The sequence below is a fragment of the Panthera tigris genome, chromosome C2 (genome assembly GCF_018350195.1).
Source record: "Panthera tigris isolate Pti1 chromosome C2, P.tigris_Pti1_mat1.1, whole genome shotgun sequence".
NCBI lineage: Eukaryota > Metazoa > Chordata > Mammalia > Carnivora > Felidae > Panthera > Panthera tigris.
Genome location: NC_056668.1, coordinates 125,469,147 through 125,483,604, shown reverse-complemented (window position 1 = coordinate 125,483,604; position 14,458 = coordinate 125,469,147). Strand labels below are relative to the sequence as shown.

At 33.9% G+C, this 14,458-nt stretch overlaps 1 protein-coding gene across 4 annotated transcripts in view; it reads right to left on the bottom strand.

The window, feature by feature from the left end:
- The window catches only part of STAG1 (stromal antigen 1), a 402,258-nt gene that overhangs the window by 167,517 nt on the left and 220,283 nt on the right, over positions 1–14,458 (bottom strand). For all 4 annotated transcript variants that reach the window (XM_042998579.1, XM_042998577.1, XM_007087414.3 and 1 more), the window contains exon 6: positions 12,849–12,925. In XM_042998579.1, coding sequence (XP_042854513.1) covers positions 12,849–12,925 — 77 coding nt within the window. The remainder of the gene's footprint in view (positions 1–12,848; positions 12,926–14,458) is intronic.

Sequence of the window (14,458 nt, the reverse complement as noted above, 5' to 3'; positions counted from 1 at the left end):
AACCACCTGAGGCCTGTCACAGAAATAATGGCCAGGAAAGTTGAGAGGGTCCCTCAAGGGCTCCAGGCACAAAAGGCATGATTAAGACTCAGCACTAGGGGCACCTGGGTGGCTCAGTCAGTTAAGCGTCCAACTTTGGCTCAGGTCATGACCTCAAGGTTTGTGAGTTTGAGCCCTCCCTGCATCAGGCTGTGTGCTGACAGCTTGGAGCCTGGAGCCTGCTTCAGATTCTGTATCTCCTTCTCTCTCTGCTCCTCCCCCACTCATGCTCTATCTCTCTCAAAAATAAATAAACATAAAAAAAAAAAAAAAAGACTTAGCACTAGGACAATAAAGAGTCCCCATGCCCTCATTATAATAGAAGGCAATAAAGCAACACCAGTCTACCACTAGATGGAGGCGCAAGAGTGTGGGGTAGGAGTGCTCTGTGCCACAAGAGAACAAGAGAGCTGAAAGCTGAGGGTAGAGCATGAATACTGAGAAAACCCCCTTTGGGTATCCTATGAACAAGGCAACAGCAGTTACTGTTAAAATCTGAAAAACAGAGAAATATGAAGATTATGGCACGCTAAAGACGGTATCAACAGCAGAACACAAAACTAGCTCAATTCCTAACTAAACTGACAATGTATACTATTATATCCTTTTTAAATTTTTGTATTGTGCAAAAAGTTATTAAAAGGAAAAACATTTTTAAAAAAGAAAGAAAAATCTGTATCTACTTCAAAAGACAGTTTCTTGCTTTACTCTAATACCAGTTATAAATTTCTCTTTGTTAGACACATTTATACATGCCATGTAAAAATAATTGTCTAGGGGCGCCAGGGTGGCTCATTCAGTTGTGCATCAGACACAACTTGATTTCGCCTCAGATCGTGGTCTCATGGTTTGTGGGGTCAAGCCCTGCACTGGGCTCCACGTTGTCAGCACAGAGCCTACTTGGGATTCTCTCTCTCCCTCTCTCTGCCCCTCCCCAACAAACGCACACCCATGCACACACAAATGCTGTCTCTCAAAATAAATAAATAAACTTAAAAAAAAAAAAAAAGAACTGTCTAGAATTGAAGGGCAGAGGTATGCTGAAAACTAACTTCCTTTACAAGGCAATAATTTCTTTTTTTAGCAAAGCTAAGAAAACAAAATAATAATAGCAAAATAAAGATAATTATCAAGTAGCCTAAATACCTTTATCCACTAGTATTTAAATTCTTTGAGTGCAGTTTTACTATGATGCTCTGCACAAGGAAATTATTGAATAAACTAATGAAAAGTAAGCATTATCAAATACGAGACAAGTATAGAAAGGAAGAAAGAAGCTCATGGTGCAAGAGTATCAGGCAGAAATCTGCAAGAAGGGTAATAGAGAGCAAACCAAAAAGGTCCAGTAAGAAAGCAGTTTCTCCAAATACATTTAGATGACTATAAGGGGAGAAATTTCCATGTACAAAACATAACATAGCTAGGATTTATATTGTATGCACTTGTCACATCTGTAATTTTGTATTATCAGTATACTGTGGTAAACACTGGTATATATAAAGATAAGAGAAATAAGATCTTAAGAAGTTGTCCTAGGTAACAGACATATAGGGTTCTAGTTCTGGGACTGTGAAGTCCACATATTCTTAACTCTACAATGGAGCTTCATCTAGTTTACTATAGGAACCTTGGAGGACATAAGGATTATCTAGTCATTGCTCTTCCAAGGAAGAACATTAGAGTTCTGCTAACAAATGGACACACAAGCAACTAATGGAAAAGTTTATTTTGGAAGTTTTGGGGACAATGATGGGGGAAAGAAGTAAAGGGATACCAACCCTCAGAGATAAGAGCCAGCAACAAAAAGTACAAAATTTAGAGCCCCTGAGATGAGAGCAACAATCTTAAGAGAGGTCCACTGCAAGGTAGAGCTCATTCAGCTGACAGAGTTGGAAGGTTAACTACCTAATCCCTAAACATTTGATATTTGGGAACCCAATCTGGCCACAAACTATAGATAGCTGAAGAGATAAAATACTCTTTTAAGAGTAAATCCAAGAGAAGAGCAGCTGGGTGGCTCAGTGAGCTAAACATCTGACACTGGATCATACCATGATCTCATGGTTCAGGAGTTTGAGCCCCACAATGGGCTCTCTGTCAGCACAGAGCCTACTTCGGATCTCTCTGCCCCTCCCCTGCTCAATCTCTCTCTCAGAAATAAACATTAAAAAAATAAAAATAAGCCAAACAAAAACAAAAAGAATTGTTTAACTCAGCTGATGGACAATGTCACACACACACACACACACACACACACACACACACACAAAATCACCGGTGTTTGGTGAAACTGGCTTTTGGTTACCTAATTTCAACATACTTACCCAAAGACATATTACTATGACTGCTTAAAATGGTGATGTGTAAACACTTACTTGGAGAAAGTATCCATCCACCCAACTGTCCATCTACTCAGGTATTTACTGAGCAATAAATATGCTACAGGCCCTATGCCAAGTTCTTAACATACAAAGATGAACGCAACAAGATCTTCTTCTAAGACCTTCTACTTTATTTTTTTCCAGCCTTACTGAGATTTAATTGATATATAACACTGTTAAGTTTAAGGTATAAAAGAAGCTGATTTGATACATTTATATACTGCAAAATGATTAACACCATAGCATTAGCATAACACATCCTATCACATTACATTACTCACTTCTTATTTTTTGGTGAGATCATTTAAGATTTCTTAACAACTTTCATGTATATAACATAGTACTATTAACTATAATCACCATGCTGTATATTAGATCCTCAGAACTTATTCAACTTATACACCTGGAAGATTATACTCTTGGCTAACTTCTTCCCATTTCCCCCCATACTCTAAAGAACTTCTACTTTAGTTGAAAAGAAGGACACATAAAAAATAAACAAGTAAATTAAGTACAATGATAGGAACGTTATAAGGGTACACAGTACTACTTAGGAAGGAATGTCAATTCTCTGCAAAGGCAACTGGGCAGGGGAAACAGGGTCAACAGCATTCTAAGCAATAACATTAGCAAGTGCCTATAAAACAAAGCTAAGCTATGACAATGAGATTACAGAACTACTTTAAGTTTGGCAACCTAAGCCAGATTTTGTGGTAGTAACCAAGAGAAAAGATGGGGCCAAGTCACAGGGAGCCCCTTCCTCATATAAAGTCTTCATTAAAGTAAAGCCAAGCTTTATTCTGGAGATAATGGGTGGCCACTGAAAAATTTTGGGCAAATAAGTATCATGAACAGATGTGAGCTTTAAAAAATATTTCTGGTTCCACTGTGGAGAGTAACTGGAAGTAAAGGTGAAGGAAATGGAGCAAGGAGACTGCTGCCAAGAGATCCAAAAACGAAGGAGGCGGGACAGAGAGCGCCTAACTAAGGTAGTAATGATGATGATGGACCAAATAGGAGAGATGTGATATATACTCAAATACTAATAAAATCTACTGAAGTAAATGACTATTGGACAAAAATGACTTATTTCTGGTTTGATTAACTGTTGGGTTTATTCACAACTGGAAACAAAAATGAATTGTTTGCCCCTGACTCCCTGCAGGAAGAATAACTCTTTTGTTTAGGGATGCCTGATTAAGAGTCCCATAAGAGACCAATACCCTTTAATAAACAACTGATACAGAATATCCTATTTCCAGACTTCAGGACACACTGGTTTCTACATTCAAAATAAATAAAAAATTTCAGAAACAGATCGATGGATATTAAAACCACTGAGTGGCAAGTTGAGTGGCATAAGCGTAACAGAGTACCAATATTTGATAGTTGCAAATGTAAAGCATTTTTACAAAAAGATTCAATGGTGATCACAGTAAACAAGTGACCAATTGTAGCAACCTACCTAAACAACCTGATATTGCATATACTATCTACAGTGACCTAACATACACAGCATCATCTATGAAATTTCCTTGCAAAAAAATCTAATGAAGTCATTAGACCTAACTTTCAATTATAAAATACAAGAGATTTAGGAACAAGTTAAATGAAACCATGAGGAAAAAATTAAAGGAACAAAAATGTGGGATACTTTACAAAACAACTACATTGTGGTCAATTAAAAGTTAATGCCATGCAAAGAAAAAAAATGTGAAGGACCTGTTTTATATCTTGGAAAAGTACTGACAACAAAGCAATCAAATGCAACATATAAAACAGTGCACTCTAGCCGCACTGGCTTCTTTGTTGTCTCTAATACCCTAGATATATATATATATATATATATATATATATATTTCTGCCTCAGGGACATTTGTGCATTTGAAATTTTCTCTTCCCCTAGACATACCCATGGTTGCTCGATTATCTCCTTCAAGTCTTTACTTAAGGTCACATTCTTAGGTTTTCCTGACTATCCTATTTAAATTCATTCTTCTACTCCCAATCTCTTCACCCTTCTCTGCTTTATTTTTCTGCATAGCATTTACTATCATTTGTCATACTATAATATTTTGCCGATGTATTTTATTCACTGGCTGATTCTCTACTCATCCATAGATCTTCACAAACACTTTGTTAAAGGTAATAAATGATCTATCAAAAAGAAAAAGAAAACTTTATAAAATCCAAGATTTTGATTACCTCCAGAAGCACTGGAATGGGAGAATGGAGGAGCAGAGCACAAAGATATTTGGGTAGTATTAGCAGTATTTCAGTTAGGTTGGGGGTGGCAGATTTATATACTTATATATATATATTACATATATTCTTTTGGGTATATCAAATGACACATGATTTCTTTAAATGAGTACATTAAAACGTGTTTGAAACTATCCACATTAACATCCTTGAGAATACCATTTCCTGAAATTACTAGGAGAAATTCCAAATTCTGGAGTACCATTATCTAAATTATCACAATGTTACAGTCAGTATTTAAGATGCAAAATCACCTGTGAACTTATATATCACAGTGATTGGATGAGTTTTTCACTTTTGCTTTCCCTCAAAAAGTTAGAATGCGTAAAAACTGTGTGTCAAGGGAACAAAAAAAAAGACCTATTACTTATCCTTGGAAAGATCCAGTGGATTTTTATAAAACAAAATTCTGAGTGGCCTAAATAAAATTGGTTATTAAATATATTGTTTGAGCTTTTAAGTTAAATAGCCATAAAGATTAATTATTTAGACAGATTATTTTGGCTGACTGCCATAATGCAATTAAAGAGAAAATGCTCTTTACTATCAGACCTCTGCTAATTAAACCTAAGATAACTCTTCCAATTCTGGCAAACCTCAGCCTTAAAGTATCAAGAAATTCAACTGGTATATATACACCAATTAAAGAAATAATGCAAAAATACATTTGGAAAGATAAATTCTACAAGTCAATGCTATAAAATTTTTGTTGTAATTTTCAAACCTCTATCTTATCTCTGTAAGTCCAGCATTTATCTAAGACATTGTTTAGTATGCTCAGGAGCACAAAAGTGTTTGGGGGATGGCTTATTTATAAGTATTAAATACAATAGGGGCACCTGGCTGGCTCACTCGGTGGAATGTGAGACTCTGAATCTTGCGGTTGTAGGTTCAAGCCCAACAATGGGCATAGAGATTACTTTAAAAAATCAAGTAAAATCTTAAAAAAATATTAGTTACCATAATCTATATTTTCCAGTTTCGTATCTGTTTCCTCCTATACATCCAAACTATGTCTTTCTGATAAGCTCCTTCCTGGTTTTTCTGGTGAACTTCTATTGATCTTTAAAACCTAGTTTTAGGGCTAAGTAACTTGTGATGCTCCCACATCTCGGAAAATTTAATTCACCCTATGGGTTCTCACGGGGTGTTATATTTCTCAACTACTGAATGTGTCAAGGTATTACTGCTATTAGTTTACAATGCTTTCCCCCCATTTAGAACATGAACTCATATTCTAGAGCTATAACCTTGTTAATCTCTAAATATACAGTTCCTAAGACAAATGTTATGTTCAATGGATGTTTATTGAAGTGAATATTAAAGTGAATATTAAAAAATAAATCCTGTATAAATAAGTCTGAAAGACTAAATAGTTCATTTAGCAGCTGTTAAAATAAAAAGTTATACAAAATCAATAAAAGATATAGAGCTTTTAGAAAATGTTTATTTATTTTGAGAGAGTGCACTTGAGAGGGGGAGGGGCAGAGAAAGAAGGAGATAAAATCCCAAGCAGGTTCCATGCTCAGCACGGAGCCCAACCTGGGGCTTGATCTCACAACCATGAGATCATGACCTGAGCCTAAATCAAGAGTCGGATGCTTAACCAACTGCACCACCCAGGTGCCCCAAGAAATACAATTTTTAATACCTAGCTTTAGCTAGGTAATTTAAAAGGTGTCCATAATGATTAGCAAATATAAATGTGGTTCCTTTATATGACTGTAAAATCATGTTTTATAGACACATTTTATTAATTAATTAATTTATTTATTTATTTATTTTTTAAGAGAAACAGTGAGCAGGGGAGAGAGGCAGAGGGAGAGAAAGTGTGAATCCTAAGAAGGCTTCATGCTCAGCACAGAGTCAGACGCAGGGTTGGATCCCACGGCCCTGGGATCATGACCTGAGGCAAAATCAGGAGTCAGATGCTCAACCAACTGAGCCATCCAGGCACCCCTCTAGATATATTTTAAAACTGAAAAATAAAAATCTTGCAATGTCCAGGGTGTAATTACAATCTCAATACATAGTTCATCATGACTAATCACAATCATATGTGGATTTAAGCCAGTACCCACTGACACAAATGTTATTGTTGGCTTATGATTACTTCATTTAAGCATTTCTCATAAGGAGAGTTGATGTTTCAAACAATATAATGGAATGGCGTAACTCCAAAAAGATTTAACATATATCAATAGAATATAACTGGTCCTTTCAAAAAGATACTAATTTAATTCCATAACTTATTTGGTCAGTCATAAGACATCTGGTAATAAAAACAGCTGGAAATTTATTATATGACTGAAGGTGTCTAAGTGGAGACAGCAAAATTGTTACTTGAGTGACCCTTTCTCCAGCTACTTCAGGTTACATACTTGCAGTTGTATACTAGGCAGAATAGGGTAGTGGTTATAAGTATGAATTCAGGAGCTAGATGGTTTGAGTTTAATTCATTTACTAAGTGATGGGACCTCAGGCCAAGTTTCTTAACACCTTTTGCCTCAGTTTTCTCATCTGTAATATGGAGATAGTAATGATATACAAGACCTATCTCATAAAATGTGTATTATTAGATATATGTAAAGAATATACAACAGTGCCTGGCACATAGTAAGCATAAGTATTTACTATTACTTTTCATTCAACATGTTTCCTCTGGTCTCCAACCTATTTTGTACCTTTTCACCTTACAAAAGATTACAATTTCTTGGATCTTCATGAGTTTTTCTATGTGATTATTCCTTTTCTGGGCACTTCTCACCTCCAACTTTGCTTCCTTTCTTTAATATTCTGTTTACCTTCCTCAATGTGAAACAGACTCCAAAGTGATATGTACAACACAAACTGAGTGGTGTACTGCAAGAAAATATTAAAACTGCTCTTTAGTTTTAATTAAATTAAGAAATAAATTACTACTAATATTTAATATATAGAATAAGCTTTGTATGCCCTCACTAGGTCCACATTTTAAACGGGTTTGTGTCACAAAGGTATCTGAGGTAGCCCAAGAGAAAAGAATAAGAAGAGTTCAATGCTCAAGGGGGTTAGTATTATAACACTTACGTTAGTATTATGATGCTCTTTCCTGGTTTATTCATTTTGTAAGTTGCATATGACCAATGCAATGGATATAAATATACTTTAAAATATTTATTTTAACTCTTCAGAAAATGGAAACAGATTTCGGGAAAAAACAGAAACAAAAAGAAAAATCTGAGTACGTAATAAGAAGTGAATTATAAAAAATATGAAGGCACTAACATTGCTTTTATAAGCTCATCTTACACCACTATTAAAGTTAAAGCCACGATGATCTAATAACATCTGATAAGAAACTGATCTAGCAATGTATGCATTTAATTCTATAAACAAACATATGCTGCAAACCACACTGTAATATAAGAAATGAGGTCTATATACTCAGTCTTCTGATTACCAAAGATAGAAGGAAAAAAACCTTTTGTCTATTTTTATCAGATATTTAGAAAATAAGGTTTAGTTCAGAACTAAGGTAGTTACCAAGTAGTTACGTCTGTTTTATAAAGCTAGATTGAGACTTTTAATTTGCAACAGAAAGACTTAAGAATAACAGACAATATCCATTTTAGGGTGAGTTAACCAACATAATTTTATTAGATATTCAATTTCATCTTTTAAAAATATTTTACTGATCCATTTCCTCTTTCTATCATGATTTGGATTTCCTTATAGATATGAGTTAGGATTGACCATTTATACTCTTTACAACTATTTTCATTGTAATCTATCTTTCTAAATTACTAAACTAGCATTCTATTTCTGTATTGACTTTCTGAATGGGTCGAACACAGGAGATATGCTGACTATGAAATCACATACTCATACATTCTGGTATATAAGAGCTATTTTAGAAAGTTACTTCTAATTAATACATTGGAATGCTGTTGATATAAATAACTCCTACAAGCAAGATTTAGGTTTTTATCAGGTAGTTACTTCTTAAGTACTCTCCCTACAAAATAAGAACTCTACCCTTTTGAGAAGAAGCATGGAGTAGAGGGAGAAGAGGGGAGACTAATAATTTAGTTTTATCATAGGTATTCACTATTAAGACAACAGACTAAAAAATATTTTATTGATGGAGTATAAAATAAAAAATTAGACTTTAATTTGGGACTGGAGATAATATCTTTGGCATTTCCTTTTTATTTTCTCAGTTTGTATAATATTTAACCATTTTTACATTTCTTAAAATTTTTAATCCTTTGATTAGTAAATGCTCAAATGGATAAACAAATGAACAGTTCTATACTTAAGTTTAAATAAACAAATCCATAGAAGCACACAAGATTAGAAACAAGAGGAGAAAAAACAAGACTCTGGATAAATTGGACTCATTACACAAGGGCACAATATATAAAACTCTGTCAGCAATATAACACAAAATAACACAGACAAGAATTTAAGGCACTAAGTAAGTAATATATTGTGTTGCAAAGTTTCCCTACACATAGATGCCACACTTCCATATATGAAAACTATGCAAATTGGCCTTTGGAACACATAACTTAAGAGTTTACATTTGCAGATGTGACTCTAATAATCTAATAATAATAGCAGTAATACTATTACATTTTGCTTTATATGTTGGGCTCCAAAAGGAACTAAATGTATCTACCAACTCTAAAGAGCTACAGACTGCTCCAGGAATTAATATATTTCTAAATTAGGTTGCCATTACAATTACAAAGCATTTTGGCTATGTGCAGGTTTGTAAGCCTTAAAAAAAAGTAATGAACATTAGAATAGAATCAGTTTGTAATAAGGAATAGTAGCTACACTATACCGTCTCAGGCAGTAACATACTCTTGGACCACCTTACCCAAATATAAACACCTTCAACTGAAACTACTTCTCATTTATCTAATCTTTATTATGCTATAATATAATATACAGATTTATGCAACAAAATTTCAATGGCTACTCCCTATGAAGCAGACATTGCTCTAAGCTCTCAGGATCCAGTGGATCTTATTATCAGATCTTTCTGAATTTTACTAAAAAATACAAATTACCAGGGTACCTGGTGGCTCAGTCAGTTGAGTGTCCCACTGAATTCAGCTCAGGTTATGATCTCACAGTTCATGAGTTTGAGCGCCCTATCTTGGACTCTCTGCTGTCAGCAGGGAGCCTGCTTCAGATGCTCTGTCCCCCTCTCTCTCTGCCCCTCCCCACACACTCGCTCTCACTCTCTATCTCTCAAAAATAAACACTGGGCCGCCTGGGTGGCTCAGTCGGTTAAGTGTCCAACTTCACTTCGGCTCAGGTCATGATCTCACAGTTTATGAGTTCAAATCCCACACTGGGCTCAACTCAGAGCCTAGAGCCTGCTTTGGATTCTGTGTCCCATTCTCTCTCTGCCCGTCCCCCACTTGTGCTCTGTCTCTGTCTCTCAAAAATGAATGTAAAAAAAAAAAATTAAAAAATAAAATAACCATTAAAAAAAATACACTTTACCAAAACTAACCTCCTTCCACTCCCAGGGGACTAAATGACCTATACAGTATTCTGAAGAAACAAAAACAATAAAATACTGTATATTTAACAATATGTAAGCATTTAAACGCAGTTTCTTGCTAAAATGTTTAGTGATAAAATGAATAGCCTTAGAAAATAATTAATATATAATTCTGCTTTAAATGAATATATTCTAATAAAACTGTGTTAGCTGTACTGTCAAACAGGACAAAAAATAATTTTTTTAAAGAATCTTTCCTATTTTCATTCATTTATTTATATATTTTTATTGAAGTATAGTTGACATACAATGTTACCTTAGTTTCAGGTGTACAATATAGTGATAAAACAACTTCATATGTTATGCTATGCTCACCACACGTGTAGCTACCACTGTCACCATACAACCCTATTATAGTATCATTCACTATATTCCCTATGCTGTCTGTATCCCTTTAACCTCATGAATTATTCATAAAATGGTGGTTTTTAAAAAATTCTTTTTTGATTTAGTCACTCTTCTCAAATATTGGGAGAAAAATATTTAACCATATGAACACTTTTTGAGTAATTTCATTTGCTGCATTTAACTATCAGTTTTGATAACAGTTTACTATTCTTCCAATACCTGAGTATTTGACAATATTCACAGGAATATTTTCTTGGGTACATCATGATCTTCATTTTGCTGAATTCCTCATCTTCCTCTACTTATCTCAATATCTTAATACAAAGCAATGATAATCTTGTTTTGAATTTTCAGTGTATTTTCTCTCATACTATTTTCCTATATGAAGTGTTTTTATAACTTAAATCTCAGTTTTTTCTCAAAATCTCTCCCAAACTTTGCTGTGCATTGGAGTCAGCTGGTGACCTTTTAAAAATCCCTATGCCCTGGATGCATGCCTTAAAAATTAAATAAGAAGGTCTGGGGATAAGGGAGAGAGTCAGGCATCAGTTTCCAAACATACCCAGGTGTTATTAATATGCAGCAAACTTTGGGAACTACTGTCTTAAACTCTTATATAGTGCCCTGAAGGTCCAATATGCATACTATTTAATCTGTGACTTCAATCACTTGTGTTGCAAGCCTGGCATGGTAGTTAGTACAGTAGTTGGTGAGTAAAGCTACTACTTGCACCTTAATCTGGCTTGGTTATCTTCTATTTGCCACATATAAACTCACAAAGTTACAATAAAAGCCTTAGTTTTAAATGAAAAGTAATTTCAAGAATTATTTCAGAATCCAGAAATTTTTGAATTTGAGAAGTTAACATAATGCATCTATTTTCATTCCATCACAACCCAAGAGAATTTGGGGCAGCCCCCTGTAATCGAGAACCTTAATATTTCACCAGGAATAAATATAAATATTCACACTGACTGAGGTAATAAAAATTGTAATGAATAGCCTCAGGTAAGTTGGGGCTAGGTTTTGCCACCATTAAATTGTGGAAGAAAGTCCTTTGGAATTTCAGAACGTTTTGGATTGCAGAAATGAAGACAAGTGATTATGGACATATAGACATAGGTCACAAAGTAAGGTCTCCCCTCCCTCCCAGAGAATGTGACTAAACAGCATGAAAGTCACTGACAGAATGTTTCTGTAAAGATGCACACGACAATGTTTTGGTGTGTATCACTAGAATAAAGGTGAACACCTGATGAGAAAGATATGTATTGTGTGACATGTGTTTGTTTTACCATGCATGTGTAATACTTCTGTCAATTAAATATAAATATTCCTACTAAAAAAAAAAAAAAAAAAAAAGCCTGAGCCCACCTCACTGACAGAGTGGATCTGGAAAAAAAAATCTTTGTTATTAGTTTTAAAGTCAAGAAAAGGGAACACCTACAAAAAATAGAAATCTTATTTAAATCAAAAGGCAGAATGTTAAAACTAGAATTAATGGTGGCATAGAGCATGACATGAAATGAGTTCACCATAAACAAACAAAATTGTGAAAGTGTTTACACATTTCATTAGTGTAAAGCTGATTAATCTGTGAAGACTAGCAAAGAAAACACATACAATTTTTTCTTTTAAGAAAATACGTATTCTAAGTGGAAATCAGAATATTTTAAAGTAGACTGCCCCAAACAGAAACTTAAGTTTTACAGGAACACAGAAAAAGGGAGTGAGGGGTGGGGAAGTAAGGAGAGATGCACATCATTTTAGGAATTCTGGATTACATGAAGTTAAGCAGGCTATTTTTCCATCAGGATTTCTAAGAACCTTAAATAATGTGCTTTGACAATCTCTAAACAGGTATAACATGCAGGCTATTAACACTTATTTGACCTCTAAATCCTTTTTTCTTTAAAGCATTTAATATGACTAATTCCACAGAACATAAAACTATTGGAGATGTATTCATAAATTTAGGAATTTTAGATGGTCTTCAAGAATGAATGTCCAGAACCAACTTCTACTTCACACCACTAATTTTATTATCCTTATCAGTTACCAGTCATTAAGTGATACCTCCATACAATGCAATGAAATCCCCGAAGATTGTTAACTATAGAATTAGTAGCACGGATTATTACATAAATGAGAACAGAGTATCTTCTCTTAAACACCGAATCAAAATAAAACTTAAAATATATTCACCATTTTAAAAGTGTAAGTTGGCAATTTGTATAAATATTGAAATGCTATACCTCATCAAATTCTTCAGTCATTTTTCTGATGATTTCTGCATTCTGCATATTTCGAAACATCTCTATTCTCACAGTACCTGTGGAACAACAGATTTTACAGTTAATCCTTTTCTATCCCATGCTAAACATTAAATTTAATCTGACCAATGTTTGAAAAATTTTATTTGAAAGTTTTTGGGGTTTTCTCCTCCCCTAAACTCCTACCTAAAGGAATCCCTTGTTTAAGAGCTTCAAAGTTCTTTAGACATTTTTAAAAATTCCTGAATATTCTGCAAATAAGTATGAGGGGGGAAAAACTGAGAGGAGTGTTGGGGCAGGAAAAGACAAAAAAACAATATATTTATATAAGGATTGACTGGTGCTATCCAGACATATAGCTGATTATCATCAGAATATTCTTCTATAAATTAAAACTAAGTGTTCCTTAATCTAATTAATACATGTCAGCTAAATCTGTTTTCTGTTAACATGAAAAATAGCTCAGTAACTTCAACCTAAGTATCAAACAAACAAAAAACAAAGTTAACCCCTTTCTCTCTCATTCTTTAGTATTACTTTTACGTTAGCTATATAATTTTTATCTCAAGTATGGCTATATAAATATTACCACTCTTAAAATAGTAAGAGTGGTTTATATCAAAGACTTGTGTTAAAAATTAACATAATTTAAGTAAAATAAAATAAGGTTCAAAATCTACCTTGAGTACAGAGAATATTGAACTAATAATAACATAAGGTTCAGTTTCAACGCTATACATGTCAATATTCAAGATAAAAATTACAGGAATAAGACTCAATGAATCAATAAGAAAATACTTTATACCCTCTGACAGATTCCTTGCCAATGATTAGCAGCTCCAATTCAAATTACATTTAAGAATGTAAGAAGGAAAAGTCTCTAAGGTGTACTGTACTTTTACAAGAAAGAGCATGGAACAACTGACAGCCACTAAAAGTCATCAAAGTGTGCTCTTCATTTAGAGTCCCAATAAAAGACTACAGTGGCACATTTCGCATATCAAACTTAATTTGACTTTTTATTAATCTGTAAAATGAAAAAAACGAGATCTTTCTCATCATTTTAATTACAACCATTTCTAACCATGTTTTAGTTACTTATTATATAGCTCTTTTGTTCATTTTCAGTACAATGAATTAAGTACTACCAACAGGTATCCCTACACCAAGCTGTAGAGATGACAAGTAAATCTACTCTCATAAAGTACTAAGCAAGCAAAAGAAATAAAATGAGATTTTTAAGTTATTAAACATGAGAAGAATTAGTTGTTCTTGGAGAGATGGAAATATTTTATGTTTTGGAGTGTCATTAAATAGCTATAAGCATTTCTCAAAGTCATCTATCTGTACACTTAAAATGTGCAACTTTTAATGTATGGAAATTATAACTTGGTAATACTGATTTTTTTTAATTTTTTAATTTTTTTAAATTTACATCCAAGTTAGTTAGCATATAGTGCAACAATGATTTCAGGAGTAGATTCCTTAATGCCCCTTACCCATTTAGCCCATCCCCCCTCCCACAACCCCTCCAGTAACCCTCCATTCGTTCTCCATATTTAAGAGTCTCTTATGTTTTGTCCCCCTCCTTG